Genomic DNA, 20,122 nt, shown 5'->3' with positions numbered 1-20,122 from the left:
GGACCGGAACATAATTACAAATAATTTGTAGACTGCAAATTGACTGCAAGAAGCCCAAACAGATGTAATATTTGACTAAAACATAATCATTTCAAACCTTGCTTACACATCTTTCTTTTACGCGTGGGAATACTTGGGAACAGATTTCCAAAATGAAAATCACTTGGAGCTGATTTCCTGCTGTTTTCACAGTATTTTATGTCCAACAATGAAAATGATAAATTATAAAAACATTTACAGTACCAGTCAAAAGTTTGGACACACCTCCTCATTCAAGGGTTTTTCTTTATTTTTACTATTTTCTACATTGTAGAGTATTAGTGAAGACATCAAAACCATGAAATAACACATATGGAATCATGTAGTAACCAGAAAAGTGTTAAACAAATCAAAATATATTTTAGATTTTAGATTCTTCAAAGTAGCCACCCTTTGCCTTGATGACAGATTTGCAAATTGTCCGGGTAGCCATTTGATGAGCTGTTCAGGAGTCTTATGGCTTGGGGGTAGAAGCTGTTAAGAAGCCTTTTGGACCTAGACTTGACGCTCCAGTACCGCTTGCTGTGCAGTAGCAGAGAGAACAGTCTATGACTTGGGTGACTGGAGTCTTTGACCATTTTTAGGGCCTTCCTCTGACACCACCTGGTATAGAGGTCCTGGATGGCAGGAAGCTTGGCCCCAGTGATGTACTGGGCCGTACCCTCTGTAGTGCCTTGCGGTCAAAGGCTGAGCAGTTGCCATACCAGGCGGTAATGCAACTCGACAGGATGCTCTGGATGGTGCAGCTGTAGAACTTTTTGAGGATCTGAGGATCATGCCAAATCTTTTCAGTCTCCTGAGGGGGAATAGGCTTTGTCGTGCCCTCTTCACGACTGTCTTGGTGTGTTTGGACCATGATAGGTTGTTGGTGATGTGGACACCAAGGAACTTGTGCAATATAGACTTGGTCTTTTACCAAATAGGGCTATCTTCTGTATATCAACCCTACCTTGTCACATAAAAAAAAAAAAAAAACACAACTGATTGGCTCAAACGCATTAAGAAGGAAAGAAATTCCACAAATTAACTTTTAACAAGGCACACCTGTTAATTGAAATCCATTCCAGGTGACTACCTCATGAAGCTGGTTGAGAGAATGCCAAGAGTGTGCAAAGCTGTCATCAAGGCAAAGGGTGGCTACTATAATAATAATTTCAAATATAAAATATATTTTGATTTCTTTAGCACTTTTTTGGTTACTACATGATTCAGTATGTGTTATTTCATAGTTTTGATGTCTTCACTATTATTCTACAATGTAGAAAAATAGTAAAAATTAAGAAAAACCCTGGAATGAGTAGGTGTATCCAAACCTTTGACTGGTACTGTATATATCTTTACATTTTTTTGCTCTAAAAACTTGGGAGGCCAAATAAGGCTAGCAGGTCGCCAGTTGGGGTGAAAAGCCCAGGAGGGCGGCCGTTTCTGAGATACTGGATCCGGCGCAACTGGCACCGATGATCACACCACACTCAAAGCCGCTTAGGTCTCTCGTTTTGCCCGTTCTAACGTTCAATCGAACAGTGACTGAATGCCTCGATGCCTGTCTGCCTGCTTTAAATATAGCAAACCACGTCCACGTGACTCAAGGTCTGCAGGAGCGATCCATTTTCGTGAACGGCGTGGTGTACATAATAAACTAGCCACGTGTATTGTATATTGTTTTCTGATAGGTTTTATTTTTATTTTTTTATGCCCATATTGTGTACATGCTATTCTTAACCTGACTACACCACATTGGAAGGCCCAAAAAATGGTCAAAGGCTCCAGCCACCCAAGTCAGAGACTGTTCTCTCTGCTACCGCACGGCAATCGGTACCGAAGCGCCAAGTCTAGGTCCAAAAGGCTCCTTAACAGCTTCTACCCCCCAAGCCATAAGACTGCTGAACAATTAATCAAATGGCCACCCGGACTACTTACATTGACCCCCGCACATTGACTCAGTACCGGTACCCCCCTGTATATAGCCTTCCTACTGTTATTTCCCATTGACTCTGTACCGGTACCCCCTGTATATAGCCTCCCTACTGTTATTACACATTGACTCTGTACCGGTACCCCCTGTATATAGCCTCCCTACTGTTATTACACATTGACTCAGTACCGGTACCCCCTGTATATAGCCTCCCTACTGTTATTACACATTGACTCTGTACCGGTACCCCCTGTATATAGCCTCCCTACTGTTATTACACATTGACTCAGTACCGGTACCCCCTGTATATAGCATCCCTACTGTTATTACACATTGACTCAGTACCGGTACCCCCTGTATATAGCCTCCCTACTGTTATTACACATTGACTCTGTACCGGTACCCCCTGTATATAGCCTCCCTACTGTTATTTCCCATTGACTCTGTACCGGTACCCCCTGTATATAGCCTCCCTACTGTTATTACACATTGACTCTGTACCGGTACCCCACTGTATATAGCCTCCCTACTGTTATTACACATTGACTCTGTCCCGGTACCCCCTGTATATAGCCTCCCTACTGTTATTTCACATTGACTCAGTACCGGTACCCCCCTGTATATAGCCTCCCTACTGTTATTACACATTGACTCAGTACCGGTACCCCCTGTATATAGCCTCATTATTGTTATTTTAGTGTGTTACTTTTATTTTACTTTATTTTATTTAGTAAATATTTTCTTAACTCTTTCTTGAACTGCATTGCTGGTTAAGGGCTTGTAAGTAAGTATTTCACTGTAAGGTCTGCACCTGTTGGGCTTGGACGTACCAAATGTCTCAGTGTAGAAGTGCTGATATAGGATCAGGTCTCCATGTAATTTTATACGTTGTGATCTAAAATTCTAAACTGATCCGTGATCAGCACTCCTACTCTGAGAGAGGCTTGATGCATATGGCCCCCCTGGTCAACAATATTTAGCCCCTCATGTTAACACTGATCTTCAGCATGTAGTTATTTATCTACCTTAAGCTGAATGCACTGACTGTAAGTCACTCTGGATAAGAGTGTCTGCTGAGGGATGGATTGAAATTTACAGAATGGTGGAAAATGGGGGGGGGTCATGCTTTTAACATTCCAGTCCAGGGGAGGGTTTAGTATTTTTTTTTATAAATCTAGTCCAGGGGAGGGGAGGGGAGGGTCATGTAATGTGTAATTGATGAAATTTCTATATTTCTCAGTGTTTTATGATTTGTTGCTTTTTAGGCTATATATCAATGTCTGGCAGATGCTGCCCCTCATCTCTGATTCTCCGCTGGGGGCGCACAATAGGCTGTAGGCTACGAAGTGCATGCTGGGAGAAGCACAGAGCAAAGTTATATTTCTTAGATAGCTGCTGGGATGGTGTAAATAAAACTACCCTGACCCCCGGCCTGCTCTGCTCTCGCTGATCAAAACCTTTTGCCTAACTAACACTGTGCTGTGTAGGCCTACAGTGACAGTTCAGGAGGAGAGTCGAAGGCGTCTTTCAATATATATTTTTTTGATTAGGCCTAGTCCCCAAAATAGCCTACTGTAGGCCTATCTCTCTGTCCATTCTTAGCCTGTCATTTCGGTCATTTGTGTGGAATTAAAAATATTCTACTAATATGTAAAATGACATGGCCATTTTTTCTCTGACCTGCAAATAAGATAATAGATGAATGCAATGCTTTTACTATAAAGGAGATCTTTCCACCCCTACTGTTGTCCACGGTGGTCTGCGAACCCACAACCTTCTGGCCCGCAGCCCTGTGCGCTGTCAACATCGTTGGTCTGCGAACCCACAACCTTCTGGCCCGCAGCCCTGTGCGCTGTCAACATCGTTGGTCTGCGAACCCACAACCTTCTGGACCGCAGCCCTGTGCGCTGTCAACATCGTTGCGTTGCCGTTTAATGATTACAGGAGGAAGAACCGTTTCTAAAACTGCATATCTAAGGCTCTGGTCTGTCCAGGAAGTGAAACGGTAGACATGTTCTCTGCTATCCACCTTGTTGTAATAATTATTTTGGGTACAGGGGAGGGTCACTTGTTTAGTTTTTTTCAAGTGTTCAGGGAGGGTTAAGGTCCAATATGTTTTGCTGAAGGGATCCGTTTTCATTTCCGAGAGGTCCGGTTTACTCCATGCAACTCTTATCATAAACAACGTTCACTCACCATGTAACCAAAGTGTGAATGTAATGTGAAACCTCTTGTCTCTCTCAGGCTCCTTCATTCACTCAGTACCTAAGAATGAGATCCCAGACATCCTGGTGTACCCCGTCCAGGGAGTGGCGTCTTCAGACGCAGGTCTCTACACAGCCAGGTCCATCGCTGGAGCCAAGTCCACATCAGCCATCACCAGGCTCATCGTCAGAAGTTAGTACTTTTACACAATACTACCCAATACCACCAAATACTACTGTAATACTACCCAATAACACCAAATACTACTGTAATACTACCCAATACCACCAAATACTACTGTAATACTACCCAACTCTACCAAATACTACTGTAATACTACCCAATACCACCAAATACTACTGTAATACTACCCAATACCACCAAATACTACTGCAATACTACCCAATACTACCCATTACTACACCCTACTACAGCAGTACAACCCAATACCCTATAATACCCAATACTACAGAATACTACCCAATACTACTGCAGTTCTACTTCTACACAATACTATTGTAGTACTACACAATGTTCCTTATTCTACCAAAACAACCCGTTTTTTGCTTTCGTCAGTTTTGTGTGAAACTTGTATCTGTTAGCTACACTGGAAATTCAATTGACCATTTAGAATTGACTCAAGCCAACTAAATGTAGTGTATCCATTGCAGCCCCAACACATTTCGGTCCAGGATTATTTTCCCTCAGCCCAGAGAATTCCTTTCTAACAAGTGCTCTATGTTTCAATCCCAGAATGCAAGGCTGGCCTGTGGGGTCCTAGCTGTCAACATAGCTGTCCTCTGTGCTCTAACGGAGGGGTCTGTCATGACGAGACAGGAGAATGCATCTGTCCACCTGGCTTCAAGGGACACACCTGTGAAACTGGTAAAAAGCCAATGAATGCTGACTATAAATGTCTTTGTAAAAAACACATAATCTAATATCCTGGTAGGCCTTCATCTCATATCTAATAGACTGGTAGGCCTTCATCTCATATCTAATATCCTGGTAGGCCTACATCTCATATCTAATAGACTGGTAGGCCTTCATCTCATATCTAATATCCTGGTAGGCCTACATCTCATATCTAATAGCCTGGTAGGCCTTCATCTCATATCTAATAGACTGGTAGGCCTTCATCTCATATCTAATAGACTGGTAGGCCTTCATCTCATATCTAATAGACTGGTAGGCCTTCATCTCATATCTAATATCCTGGTAGGCCTTCATCTCATATCTAATAGACTGGTAGGCCTACATCTCATATCTAATAGCCTGGTAGGCCTTCATCTCATATGTAATAGACTGGTAGGCCTTCATCTCATATCTAATAGCCTGGTAGGCCTTCATCTCATATCTAATAGACTGGTAGGCCTTCATCTCATATCTAATATCCTGGTAGGCCTTCATCTCATATCTAATAGACTGGTAGGCCTTCATCTCATATCTAATATCCTGGTAGGCCTTCATCTCATATCTAATAGCCTGGTAGGCCTTCATCTCATATCTAATAGACTGGTAGGCCTTCATCTCATATCTAATATCCTGGTCGGCCTTCATCTCATATCTAATAGCCTGGTAGGCCTACATCTCATATCTAATAGACTGGTAGGCCTTCATCTCATATCTAATAGACTGGTAGGCCTTCATCTCATATCTAATAGCCTGGTAGGCCTTCATCTCATATCTAATAGACTGGTAGATGAAGGGGAGGAGACATGTTAAAGAAGGATTTTTAAGTCTTGAGACAATAGAGACATGGATTGTGTGCCATTCAGAGGAAGAATGGGCAAGACAAAACATTCAAGTGCCTTTGAAAGGGGTATGGTAGTAGTTGCCAGGTGCACCGGTTTGTGTCAAGAACTGCAACGCTGCTGGGTTTTACACACTCAACAGTTTCGAGTGTGTTTCAAGAACGGTCCACCACCCAAAGGACATCCAGACAACTTGACTGTGGGAAGCATTGGAGGCAACATGGGCCAGCATCCCTGTGGAACGCTTTCGACACCTTGTAGATTCAAAAGGGGGGGGGGGGGGGGGGGGGGCAACTCTATTAGGAAGGTGTTCTTAATGTTTTGTACATTCTTATTTAACTTATATAAATTATATATATATATATTTATCATCATAGGCTTTTCTTTTCAATGTTAGAATTGTTTAATTGAAAACCTTTATTGCCCCGAAGGGAATGTGTTTTTAGATTATAGAATTATAGAATGTAGTCGAGTTATAGTGGAATGTGTTTTATTGTCTACTAAATGTGTTCTGGCTGATTATACTGCTGGGGTTTAATGCTGTAGTCTGCTACTAAATGTGTTCTGGCTGATTATACTGCTGGGGTTTAATGCTGTAGTCTGCTACTAAATGTGTTCTGGCTGATTATACTGCTGGGGTTTAATGCTGTAGTCTGCTACTAAATGTGTTCTGGCTGATTATACTGCTGGGGGTTAATGCTGTAGTCTGCTACTAAATGTGTTCTGGCTGATTATACTGCTGGGGGTTAATGCTGTAGTCTGCTACTAAATGTGTTCTGGCTGATTATACTGCTGGGGGTTAATGCTGTAGTCTGCTACTAAATGTGTTCTGGCTGGTTATACTGCTGGGGGTTAATGCTGTAGTCTGCTACTAAATGTGTTCTGGCTGATTATACTGCTGGGGTTTAATGCTGTAGTCTGCTACTAAATGTGTTCTGGCTGATTATACTGCTGGGGTTTAATGCTGTAGTCTGCTACTAAATGTGTTCTGGCTGATTATACTGCTGGGGTTTAATGCTGTAGTCTGCTATCTGGCTCTTTGGAATGTTTCCTAATCACCATGGAATGTTGGTAGGGGACTTTAGAATTCTGGAATGCTCTGTAATTGCACACTCATTTGCTTTACTATGCTGTGTGGCGAGGGCAGTGTGTGGCGAGGGCAGTGTGTGGCGAGGGCAGTGTGTGGCGAGGGCAGTGTGTGGAGAGGGCAGTGTGTGGAGAGGGCAGTGTGTGGCGAGGGCAGTGTTTGGCGAGGGCAGTGTGTGGAGAGGGCAGTGTGTGGCGAGGGCAGTGTGTGGAGAGGGCAGTGTGTGGCGAGGGCAGTGTGTGGCGAGGGCAGTGTGTGGCGAGGGCAGTGTGTGGCGAGGGCAGTGTGTGGAGAGGGCAGTGTGTGGCGAGGGCAGTGTGTGGCGAGGGCAGTGTGTGGCGAGGGCAGTGTGTGGCGAGGGCAGTGTGTGGCGAGGGCAGTGTGTGGCGAGGGCAGTGTGTGGCGAGGGCAGTGTGTGGCGAGGGCAGTGTGTGGCGAGGGCAGTAGGTGGAGAGGGCAGTGTGTGGAGAGGGCAGTGTGTGGCGAGGGCAGTGTGTGGAGAGGGCAGTGTGTGGCGAGGAAAGTGTTTGGCGAGGGCAGTGTATGGAGAGGGCAGTGTGTGGAGAGGGCAGTGTGTGGCGAGGGCAGTGTGTGGCGAGGGAAGTGTTTGGCGAGGGCAGTGTGTGGAGAGGGCAGTGTGTGGCGAGGAAAGTGTTTGGCGAGGGCAGTGTGTGGAGAGGGCAGTGTGTGGCGAGGGCAGTGTGTGGCGAGGGCAGTGTGTGGAGAGGGCAGTGTGTGGAGAGGGCAGTGTGTGGCGAGGGCAGTGTGTGGCGAGGGCAGTGTGTGGCGAGGGCAGTGTGTGGCGAGGGCAGTGTGTGGAGAGGGCAGTGTGTGGAGAGGGCAGTGTGTGTGGCGAGGGCAGTGTGTGGCGAGGGCAGTGTTTGGCGAGGGCAGTGTGTGTGGCGAGGGCAGTGTATGGAGAGGGCAGTGTGTGGAGAGGGCAGTGTGTGGCGAGGGCAATGTGTGGAGAGGGCAGTGTGTGTGGCGAGGGCAGTGTGTGGCGAGGGCAGTGTTTGGCGAGGGCAGTGTGTGTGGCGAGGGCAGTGTTTGGCGAGGGCAGTGTGTGGCGAGGGCAGTGTGTGGCGAGGGCAGTGTGTGGAGAGGGCAGTGTGTGGCGAGGGCAGTGTGTGGAGAGGGCAGTGTGTGGAGAGGGCAGTGTGTGGCGAGGTTAGTGTGTGGCGAGGGCAGTGTGTGGCGAGGGCAGTGTGTGGCGAGGGCAGTGTGTGGAGAGGGCAGTGTGTGGAGAGGGCAGTGTGTGGCGATGGCAGTGTGTGGCGAGGGCAGTGTGTGGAGAGGGAAGTGTGTGGAGAGGGCAGTGTGTGGCGAGGGCAGTGTGTGGCGAGGGCAGTGTGTGGCGAGGGCAGTGTGTGGCGAGGGCAGTGTGTGGCGAGGGCAGTGTGTGGAGAGGGCAGTGTGTGGAGAGGGCAGTGTGTGGCGAGGGCAGTGTGTGGAGAGGGCAGTGTGTGGCGAGGGCAGTGTGTGGCGAGGGCAGTGTGTGGAGAGGGCAGTGTGTGGCGAGGGCAGTGTGTGGCGAGGGCAGTGTGTGGCGAGGGCAGTGTGTGGAGAGGGCAGTGTGTGGCGAGGGCAGTGTGTGGCGAGGGCAGTGTGTGGCGATGGCAGTGTGTGGAGAGGGCAGTGTTAGGCGAGGGCAGTGTGTGTGGCGAGGGCAGTGTGTGGCGAGGGCAGTGTGTGGCGAGGGCAGTGTGTGGCGAGGGCAGTGTGTGGCGAGGGCAGTGTGTGGAGAGGGCAGTGTGTGGCGAGGGCAGTGTGTGGCGAGGGCAGTGTGTGGCGAGGGCAGTGTGTGGCGAGGGCAGTGTGTGGAGAGGGCAGTGTGTGGAGAGGGCAGTGTGTGGCGAGGGCAGTGTGTGGCGAGGGCAGTGTGTGGCGAGGGCAGTGTGTGGAGAGGGCAGTGTGTGGCGAGGGCAGTGTGTGGCGAGGGCAGTGTGTGGCGAGGGCAGTGTGTGGCGAGGGCAGTGTGTGGCGAGGGCAGTGTGTGGCGAGGGCAGTGTGTGGCGAGGGCAGTGTGTGGAGAGGGCAGTGTGTGGAGAGGGCAGTGTGTGGCGAGGGCAGTGTGTGGCGAGGGCAGTGTGTGGAGAGGGCAGTGTGTGGCGAGGGCAGTGTGTGGCGAGGGCAGTTTGTGGAGAGGGCAGTGTGTGGAGAGGGCAGTGTGTGGCGAGGGCAGTGTGTGGCGAGGGCAGTGTGTGGAGAGGGCAGTGTGTGGAGAGGGCAGTGTGTGGCGAGGGCAGTGTGTGGAGAGGGCAGTGTGTGGAGAGGGCAGTGTGTGGCGAGGGCAGTGTTTGGCGAGGGCAGTGTGTGGCGAGGGCAGTGTTTGGCGAGGGCAGTGTGTGGCGAGGGCAGTGTGTGGCGAGGGCAGTGTGTGTGGCGAGGGCAGTGTGTGGCGAGGGCAGTGTGTGGCGAGGGCAGTGTGTGGCGAGGGCAGTGTGTGTGGCGAGGGCAGTGTGTGTGGCGAGGGCAGTGTGTGGCGAGGGCAGTGTGTGGCGAGGGCAGTGTGTGGAGAGGGCAGTGTGTGGCGAGGGCAGTGTGTGGCGAGGGCAGTGTGTGGAGAGGGCAGTGTGTGGAGAGGGCAGTGTGTGGCGAGGGCAGTGTGTGGCGAGGGCAGTGTGTGGCGAGGGCAGTGTGTGGCGAGGGCAGTGTGTGGAGAGGGCAGTGTGTGGAGAGGGCAGTGTGTGGCGAGGGCAGTGTTTGGCGAGGGCAGTGTATGGAGAGTGCAGTGTGTGGCGAGGGCAGTGTGTGGCGAGGGCAGTGTGTGGCGAGGGCAGTGTGTGGCGAGGGCAGTGTGTGGCGAGGGCAGTGTGTGGCGAGGGCAGTGTGTGGCGAGGGCAGTGTTTGGCGAGGGCAGTGTGTGGAGAGGGCAGTGTGTGGCGAGGGCAGTGTGTGGCGAGGGCAGTGTGTGGCGAGGGCAGTGTGTGGCGAGGGCAGTGTGTGGCGAGGGCAGTGTGTGGAGAGGGCAGTGTGTGGCGAATGCAGTGTGTGGAGAGGGCAGTGTGTGGCGAGGGCAGTGTGTGGCGAGGGCAGTGTTTGGCGAGGGCAGTGTATGGAGAGTGCAGTGTGTGGCGAGGGCAGTGTGTGGCGAGGGCAGTGTGTGGCGAGGGCAGTGTGTGGCGAGGGCAGTGTGTGGCGAGGGCAGTGTGTGGAGAGGGCAGTGTGTGGCGAGGGCAGTGTGTGTGGCGAGGGCAGTGTGTGGCGAGGGCAGTGTGTGGCGAGGGCAGTGTGTGGCGAGGGCAGTGTGTGGCGAGGGCAGTGTGTGGCGAGGGCAGTGTTTGGCGAGGGCAGTGTGTGGAGAGGGCAGTGTGTGGCGAGGGCAGTGTGTGGCGAGGGCAGTGTGTGGCGAGGGCAGTGTGTGGCGAGGGCAGTGTGTGGCGAGGGCAGTGTGTGGAGAGGGCAGTGTGTGGAGAGGGCAGTGTGTGGAGAGGGCAGTGTGTGGCGAGGGCAGTGTGTGGTAATCAAATGACTGCGTCCCAAATGGAACCCTGTTCACTACTTTTGATCAGTATATATCACTAGATTTGATATAGTGCACTACTTTCGACCAGGGCCCATAGTAGTACATGCATTATATAGGGAATAGGGTGCCGTTTTGGAAGCACCCATGGTAGTCAAAGACCAATGTTTTCCAGTGTGTGGCGAGAACAGTGTGTTGTAATAAAATACTGATTTATTTTCCAGTGTGTGGCGAGGACAGTGTGTTGTAATAAAATACTGATTTATTTTCCAGTGTGTGGCGAGGACAGTGTGTTGTAATAAAATACTGATTTATTTTCCAGTTTGTGGCGAGGGTAAGTTTGGGAGGACGTGTAAGGAGTGGTGTAGAGACGGATACTGCAGGTCCATGGTGTTCTGTCAGAGAGATCCATACGGCTGCTCCTGTGGTGCCGGCTGGAAAGGATTCAACTGTAGTGAAGGTGAAGGGGGGGGGGGGGGCTATTCTCTGTACTGATATACACTGATATGTTCATGAAGTTCTATGAAAATGGACAATACAGTTAGCCTGGTGGTCCCAGATCTGTTTTTGCTGAGTTGACAAGTCAGTCGACAGAATTATTGTATCGTATTGCATCATATCGTATTGGATCGCATCGTATTGTATCATATTGTATTGTATCGGGTACTCCTGAGTGGCCCAGTGGTCTAAGGCACTGCATCGTAGTGCTAACTGTGCCACTAGAGATCCTGGTTCGAATCCAGGCTCTGTCGCAGCCGGCCGCGACCGGGATACTCATGGGCGGCGCACAATGTCGTCCAGGGTAGAGGAGGGAATGGCCGGCAGGGATGTAGCTCAGTTGATAGAGCATGGCGTTTGCAACGCCAGGATTGTGGGTTCGATTCCCACGGGGGGCCAGTATAAAAAATAAAAAAAATTCACTAACTGTAAGTCGCTCTGGATAAGAGCGTCTGCTAAATGACTAAAATGTAAATGTATCATATTGTATCGTATTGTATATTATTGTATCATATCATATGGTATGGTATTGAATTGTATTGTATTGTATCGTATTGTATCATATTGTATTGTATCGTATTGTATTGTATTGTATTGTATCGTATCGTATTGTATTGTATCATATGATATCGTATTGTATCATATTGTATCGTATTGTATATTATTGTATCATATCTTATTGTATTGTATCGTATTGTATCATATTGTATTGTAATGTATCATATTGTATCGTATCGTATTGTATCATATAGTCACTAGCCCATTCAAGGTTAACATCCTTGTCATTTATCGCCCTCCAGGTTCCCTTGGAGAGTTCATCAATGAGCTTGACGCCTTGATAAGTTCCTTTCCTGAGGATGGCTCACCCCTCACAGTTCTGGGTGACTTTAACCTCCCTATGTCTGCCTTTGACTCATTTCTCTCTGCCTCCTTCTTTCCACTCCTTTCCTCTTTTGACCTCACCCTCACACCGTCCCCCCCTACTCACAAGGCAGGCAATACGCTTGACCTCATCTTTACTAGATGCTGTTCTTCTACTAATCTCACTGCAACTCCCCTCCATGTCTCTGACCACTACTTCGTATCCTTTTCTCTCTCGCTCTCCTCCAACACTACTCACTCTGCCCCTACACAGATGGTAATGTGCTGTCGCAACCTTCGCTCTCTCTCTCCCGCTACTCTCTCCTCTTCCATCCTGTCATCTCTTCCCTCTGCTAAATCCTTCTCCCTCCAATCTCCTGATTCTGCCTCCTCAACCCTCCTCTCCTCCCTCTCTGAATCTTTTGACTCTCTATGTCCCCTATCCTCCCGGCCGGCTCGGTCCTCCCCTCCTGCTCCGTGGCTTGACGATTCATTGCGAGCTCACAGAACAGGGCTCCGGACAGCCGAGCGGAAATGGAAGAAAACTAGACTCCCTGCAGACCTGGCATCTTTTCACTCCCTCCTCTCTACATTTTCTTCCTCTGTTTCCGCTGCTAAAGCCACTTTCTACCACTCTAAATGTAATGCCTCTGCCTCTAACCCTAGGAAGCTCTTTGCCACCTTCTCCTCCCTGTTGAATCCTCCTCCTCCCCCTCCCTCCTCCCTCTCTGTGGATGACTTCGTCAACCATTTTGAAAATAAGGTTGACGACATCCGATCCTCATTTATTAAGTCAAATGACACCGCTGGTCCTGCTCACACTGCCCTACCCTATGCTTTGACTTCTTTCTCCCCTCTCTCTCCAGATGAAATCTTGCGAATTGTGACGGCCGGCCGCCCAACAACCTGCCCGCTTGACCCTATCCCCTCCTCTCTTCTCCTGACCATTTCCGGAGACCTTCTCCCTAACCTCACCTCGCTCATCAATTCATCCTTGTCCGTTGGCTATGTCCCTTCCATCTTCAAGAAAGCGAGAGTTGCACCCCTCCTCAAAAAACCTACACTCGATCCCTCCGATGTCAACAACTACAGAACAGTATCCCTTCTTTCTTTTCTCTCCAAAACTCTTGAGCGTGCCGTCTATAGCCAACTCTCCTGCTATCTCTCTCAGAATTACCTTCTTGATCCAAACCAGTCAGGTTTCAAGACTGGTCATTCAACTGAGACTGCTCTTCTCTGTGTCACGGAGGCACTCCGCACTGCTAAAGCTAACTCTCTCTCCTCTGCTCTCATCCTTCTAGACCTATCTGCTGCCTTTGATACTGTGAACCATCAGATCCTCCTCTCCACCCTCTCCACCCTCTCCAAGTTGGGCATCTCCGGCGCGGCTCACTCTTGGATTGCGTCCTACCTGACAGGTCGCTCCTACCAGGTGGCGTGCTCTCACCACTGGTGTCCCCCAGGGCTCAGTTCTAGGCCCTCTCCTATTCTCTCTATACACCAAGTCACTTGGCTCTGTCATATCCTCACATGGTCTCTCCTATCATTGCTACGCAGACGACACACAATTAATCTTCTCCTTTCCCCCTTCTGATAACCAGGTGGTGAATCGCATCTCTGCATGTCTGGCAGACATATCAGTGTGGATGTCGGATCACCACCTCAAGCTGAACCTCGGCAAGACGGAGCTGCTCTTCCTCCTGGAGAAGGACTGCCCGCTCCATGATCTTGCCATCACAGTTGACAACTCCGTTGTGTCCTCCTCCCAGAGTGCAAAGAACCTTGGCGTGACCCTGGACAACACCCTACACTCAATCCCTCCGATGTCAACAACTACAGACCAGTATCCCTTCTTTCTTTTCTCTCCAAAACTCTTGAGCGTGCCGTCTATAGCCAACTCTCCTGCTATCTCTCTCAGAATTACCTTCTTGATCCAAACCAGTCAGGTTTCAAGACTGGTCATTCAACTGAGACTGCTCTTCTCTGTGTCACGGAGGCTCTCCGCACTGTTAAAGCTAACTCTCTCTCCTCTGCTCTCGTCCTTCTAGACCTATCTGCTGCCTTTGATACTGTGAACCATCAGATCCTCCTCTCCACCCTCTCCACCCTCTCCAAGTTGGGCATCTCCGGCGCGGCTCATTCTTGGATTGCGTCCTACCTGACAGGTCGCTCCTACCAGGTGGCGTGCTCTCACCACTGGTGTCCCCCAGGGCTCAGTTCTAGGCCCTCTCCTATTCTCTCTATACACCAAGTCACTTGGCTCTGTCATATCCTCACATGGCCTCTCCTATCATTGCTACGCAGACGACACACAACTCATCTTCTCCTTTCCCCCTTCTGATAACCAGGTGGTGAATCGCATCTCTGCATGTCTGGCAGACATATCAGTGTGGATGTCGGATCACCACCTCAAGCTGAACCTCGGCAAGACGGAGCTGCTCTTCCTCCTGGGGAAGGACTGCCCGCTCCATGATCTTGCCATCACAGTTGACAACTCCGTTGTGTCCTCCTCCCAGAGTGCAAAGAACCTTGGCGTGACCCTGGACAACACCCTGTCGTTCTCCGCTAACATCAAAGCGGTGACCCGATCCTGTAGGTTCATGCTCTACAACATTCGCAGAGTACGACCCTACCTTACACAGGAAGCGGCACTGGTCCTAATCCAGGCACTTGTCATCTCCCGTCTGGATTACTGCAACTCGCTGTTGGCTGGGCTCCCTGCCTGTGCCATTAAACCCCTACAACTCATCCAGAACGCTGCAGCCTGTCTGGTGTTCAACCTTCCCAAGTTCTCTCACGTCACCCCGCTCCTCCGCACACTCCACTGGCTTCCAGTTGAAGCTCGCATCTGCTACAAGACCATGGTGCTTGCCTACGGAGCTGTGAGGGGAACGGCACCTCCTTACCTTCAGGCTCTGATCAGTCCCTACACCCAAACGAGGGCATTGTGTTCTTCCACCTCTGGCCTGCTGGCTCCCCTACCTCTGCGGAAGCATAGTTCCCGCTCAGCCCAGTCAAAACTATTCGCTGCTCTGGCACCCCAATGGTGGAACAAGCTCCCTCACGACACCAGGACAGCGGAGTCACTCACCACCTTCTGGAGACACTTGAAACCCCAACTCTTTAAGGAATACCTGGGATAGGATAAAAGTAATCCTTCTACCCCCCCCCTACCCCACCCCCCCCCAAAAAATAAAATAAAAATAACAATAATAATAAGAAAAATACATTATAATTATAATATATATAAAAAATACAAAAATAAAAATATATATTTACAAAATATATATTTAAAAAAAAAAATATATATATATATATATAAAACAAATGAAAATTAAAAATATACTCAAAAATACAAAAATAGAAAAAAATATTTAAAAAAAATAAAAAAAAATTGTAAAGTGGTTGTCCCACTGGCTATCATAAGGTGAATGCACCAATTTGTAAGTCGCTCTGGATAAGAGCGTCTGCTAAATGACGTAAATGTAATGTAAATGTAAATGTATATTGTATAGTATCGTATTGTATCGTATGGTATTGTATTGTATTGTATTGTATTGTATCGTACTGTATTGTATTGTATTGTATTGTATTGTATTGTATTGTATTGCATCATATTATATTGTATCATATTGTATTGTATCGTATTGTATCATATTGTATCATATTGTATCATATTATATTGTATCATATTGTATCGTATTGTATCATATTATATTGTATTGTATCGTATTGTATTGTATCATATTGTATTGTATTGTATCGTATTGTATTGTATCGTATTGTATCGTATTGTATTGTATCATATTGTATTGTATTGTATCGTATTGTATTGTATTGTATTGTATCATATTGTATTGTATTGTATCGTATCGTATCGTATTGTATTGTATCGTATTGTACTGTATCATATCGTATTGTATCGTATTGTATTGTATCATATCGTATTGTATCGTATTGTATTGTATCATATCGTATTGTATCGTATTGTATTGTATCATATTGTATTGTATCGTATTGTATTGTATTGTATCGTATTGTATTGTATCGTATTTTATCATATTGTATCATATTGTATCATATTGTATCATATTATATTGTATCATATTGTATTGTATCGTATTGTATTGTATCATATTGTATTGTATCGTATTGTATTGTATCGTATTGTATTGTATCATATTGTATTGTATTGTATCGTATCGTATTGTATTGTATTGTATCGTATTGTATTGTATCATATCGTATTGTATCGTATTGTATTGTATCGTATATCGTATTGTATCGTATTGTATTGTATCGTATTGTATTGTATCGTATTGTATCATATTGTATTGTATCGTATTGTATTGTATCATATCGTATTGTATCGTATTGTATTGTATTTTATACAACGGGTGGTTTGGGATTCCCATTGTTACAGCCTCTCCTGCCAGTGATATATGAGACAGGATGCACACGGCCACGTTCAGATAGAGTGGCATCGTTTACGTCGTTACCTAGCAACGCACTACCACTCCAATTATAACAACTACTAGTCTTAGCACCTCTAACTCGTCATGGATGATTTTAAAGTCACTTTTGATTTGTTTCATCCACTAAGATGGGGAAAATTCTCAGGAGTTTCTAAGCCACCGCAAGGACTGCTAAAGGAGACCGATATGGAATCAGCAGCTCCGCTGGACTGCGGGCCGGTCTAAACGGAGACCGATATGGAATCAGCAGCTCCGCTGGACTGCGGGCCGGTCTAAACGGAGACCGATATGGAATCAGCAGCTTCGCTGGACTGCGGGCCGGTCTAAACGGAGACCGATATGGAATCAGCAGCTCCGCTGGACTGCGGGCCGGTCTAAACGGAGACCGATATGGAATCAGCAGCTTCGCTGGACTGCGGGCCGGTCTAAACGGAGACCGATATGGAATCAGCAGCTCCGCTGGACTGCGGGCCGGTCTAAACGGAGACCGATATGGAATCAGCAGCTCCGCTGGACTGCGGGCCGGTCTAAACGGAGACCGATATGGAATCAGCAGCTTCGCGGGTCTGAACCGCCACTTAAATGAGCCCACTGAGCCGGTCTTGGTGCCTGATGAGAGATATTGAGTTCCTGAACTCAAACAATGTGTTTGCTGGTATCATAATACAGCTGAAACGGGAGAGCAGGGACGGGAAAACATGAGGAGATGGAGTAACATCCTAACAGCTGGGTGCGACAACAGTTGTTCCTGAGAAACGGCACCCAGCTGCGCTTGGGACCCCGGGATTGAATGTATCATAAATAAATAGCTGTCGATGCTGTGACCATCTGGCAAAATGTGTCATTGTGGTTTCTGATCTGCTGTATCAATGTCTTTGCTACAATGTTTCAGCTCTGTTTTCAGATCCATGGACAGCACCCCTATGTCATGTTTTCCATCTGTCATTCAATTTTCCTATGCATAGACGTGCGCTGTGTTCAGAACCATGGACCAGCGTCTCTAGAAACCAAGGTTCTGGAACCATCAACCATCGCTTGTGTAGTTTTGCTTCACATGGCAGTCAATGTGACTAGACCTAACGTCCAGAGAGCACCTAACATGTCACCAGTGTTAGTGAATGTAGCATCACGTTTTGTTTGAAAAATTGATGGTTTGGGAAAGAATATAGCTTTTTAATGCTGGTAACGCGTTGTATAAAAGCAATAATACACTGGAGTCCATGTGTCATGACATTTGTATCATGGCTGTGGTGGTCTGCTTGGCTTCACCTCGTGGCCATGACCAAGTCACAGCCATGTATCAAATGCCATAACACATGGCCTCTCATGGATTATTGCTTAAGTATCGTATCGTATTGTATCCTATTGTATTGTATCCTATTGTATTGTATCCTATTGTATTTTATCCTATTGTATCATATTGTAAAGTATCGTATTGTATCCTATTGTATTGTATCCTATTGTATTGTATTGTATCCTATTGTATTGAATCCTATTGTATCCTATTGTATTGTATCCTATTGTAAACAGATTCCCTTCGGGGCAATAAAGGTTTTCAATCAATCAATTCTAATTGTATCATATTGTATCGTATTGTATTGTATCGTATTGTATTGTATCGGATTCTAATGTATTGTATTGTATCGTATCATATTGTACTGTATGGCATCTGATTGGTCAATGGCTGGACCATCAGTTATAGATCTATTGTCTTCTCCCTGTGTCTCCAGCGTGTCCTCCAGGGTTCTATGGAGCTGGCTGCAAACTGAAGTGTGAGTGTGGGGACAAGGGAAAGTGTGACCGCTTCCGTGGCTGTGTGTGTGAGGGACGACACGGTGCTCACTGTGAAAGAGAAGGTAAAAGGTTTTAAAACATGGTAACTTTAGCTCTATAAAGTCTCCCACTATCCTTAAAGGTGATTGATTGATTGATTGATTGATGGATTGAATGAATGAATGAATGATTGATTGTTGTTGTTGTTGTTGCTGATGATGATGATGATCTTGTTGATGATGATGTTGCCTATAGACAGGGCGCCTGTTGTGGTCAGTAACCTGATCGACACAGAGTTGAACGCTGGGATTCACCACCTCGTCAACTGTAGCGCCACGGGCCAACCAGCACCATTACATGGAGAGATCATCCTACTCAAACCAGACAAAAACAGAATATATGTAAGTGGTAGCCTGGTCCCAGATCTGTTTGTGCTGTCTTGCCAACTCCTACGGTCATTGTCACACCCAGGCTATGTAAGTGGAACACAAATTATTTCATTTTTTTGTATAGATGTGTATCCTTAAGTAGATGGAAGGTAATTTGATGATGAAAAATCATTAGGATTAGCTATGATCAGCATACACACTCACAATCACCATTATTAGCAATCACTGCATTAGCCATTTCTTCTAATCAAATGCTTGATTTATATTTTCCTAGGCTTTTGACACTGATACGGTGGATGACCAGACCACGTCTACATTCAGGGTGGATAAGATCACTGAGCGAGATGCTGGTCGTTGGATCTGCCAGGTGAAAACTACAGCAGGACAGGCAGAGAGAGAGTTCATGGTCATTGTCCAAGGTAAGAGACAAAATCACTCAAATTTAGTCCCGTTTCCCAGACCCAGATTATACCTAGTCTTAGACTAAAGTACTTTCAATGGATAATCTCCATTGAGAATGATTGATCTGGGTCTGGGAAACCAGCGCTGGTTAGTACCTTCTCCATAGCTATTCTGTGGATGTAGATCAGTTGCTTTCTCTCTTCAGTCCCTCCAAAGCCCCAGAACCCTCCCGTGTTGAACGGTAGTGGTCCGCATCACCTGGTTGTGTTGGTCAATAAGGAGCCGTACACAGGAGACGGACCGGTGACCTCTGTCAAGGTCATCTACAAGCAGGTCAATACCTCTGTATGGAAGACCGTTGAAGGTACTGTCCACCCACAGACATGAACTCTTACCTGCACTGTACACTCTTACCTGCTCGATGAAAGAACCATCCAATGCATAAGTCATCTGAAATATTTCTACTAGAATTGGAAAAAAGCATACATTTCGTTTTTTCCACATTAAGTACCAATTGTTATTATAAAAATAAATAATTGTTGTTGTCATTTTTACCCTACTTTTTCTCACCAACTTCGTGATTACGATCTTGTCTCATCGCTGCAACTCCCCAACGGGCTCGGGAGAGGGAAGGTCGAGTCATGCGTCCTCCGAAACATGACCCGCCAAGCCGCACTTCTTAACACCCGCTCGTTTAACCCGGAAGCCAGCTGCACCAATGTGTCGGAGGAAACACCGTTCAACTGTCGACCGAAGTCAGCCTGCAGGCGCCCGGCCCGCCACAAGGAGTCGCTAGAGCGTGATGAGCCAAGTAAAGCCCCACCCGGCCAAACCCTCCCTAACCCGGACGACGCTGGGCCAATTGTGCGCCGCCCTATGGGACTCCCAGTCACGGCCGGTTGTGGCACAGCCTGGGATCGAACCTCAGGCTGTAGTGACGCCACAACACTGCGATGCAGTGCTTAGAACGCTGCGCCATTCAGGAGGCCTCAGAGTAGCCTTTTTGATCATAATGAATACGATTATATGGGCAGGGGGGACCTGAAGCACTCCGACTTTAAAGCACCCCTCTTGAATATGGGCCCTGGTCTCAAAGGGAGTATAATGATGTGCTAAATGATATCACATTCCTGTGAGCTTCAGTAAATGTTTCCTGAAACTTCATCCCACTAGTTGTTATCATGACTGTACTGAACAATTAGAATGATATCATCTCCCTGAGGGATGTTATTGTGTGTTGGAAACTAACATACTGCTTCCA

General features: G+C 47.4%; 1 protein-coding gene across 1 annotated transcript in view; it reads left to right on the top strand.

The window, feature by feature from the left end:
• LOC311127673 (angiopoietin-1 receptor-like) overlaps positions 1-20,122 on the top strand; it is a 57,798-nt gene that overhangs the window by 18,811 nt on the left and 18,865 nt on the right. Inside the window, exons 5-11 of the mRNA XM_084159543.1 lie at positions 4,199-4,351; positions 4,913-5,044; positions 10,786-10,923; positions 18,028-18,153; positions 18,326-18,471; positions 18,734-18,878; positions 19,067-19,225. Coding sequence (XP_084015669.1) covers positions 4,199-4,351; positions 4,913-5,044; positions 10,786-10,923; positions 18,028-18,153; positions 18,326-18,471; positions 18,734-18,878; positions 19,067-19,225 — 999 coding nt within the window. The remainder of the gene's footprint in view (positions 1-4,198; positions 4,352-4,912; positions 5,045-10,785; positions 10,924-18,027; positions 18,154-18,325; positions 18,472-18,733; positions 18,879-19,066; positions 19,226-20,122) is intronic.

This window comes from Coregonus lavaretus (assembly GCF_964263955.1).
Source record: "Coregonus lavaretus genome assembly, chromosome: 4".
Lineage (NCBI taxonomy): Eukaryota > Metazoa > Chordata > Actinopteri > Salmoniformes > Salmonidae > Coregonus > Coregonus lavaretus.
Note: the sequence above shows the minus strand (reverse complement) of the source record. Positions and strands in the feature narration are given on the sequence as shown.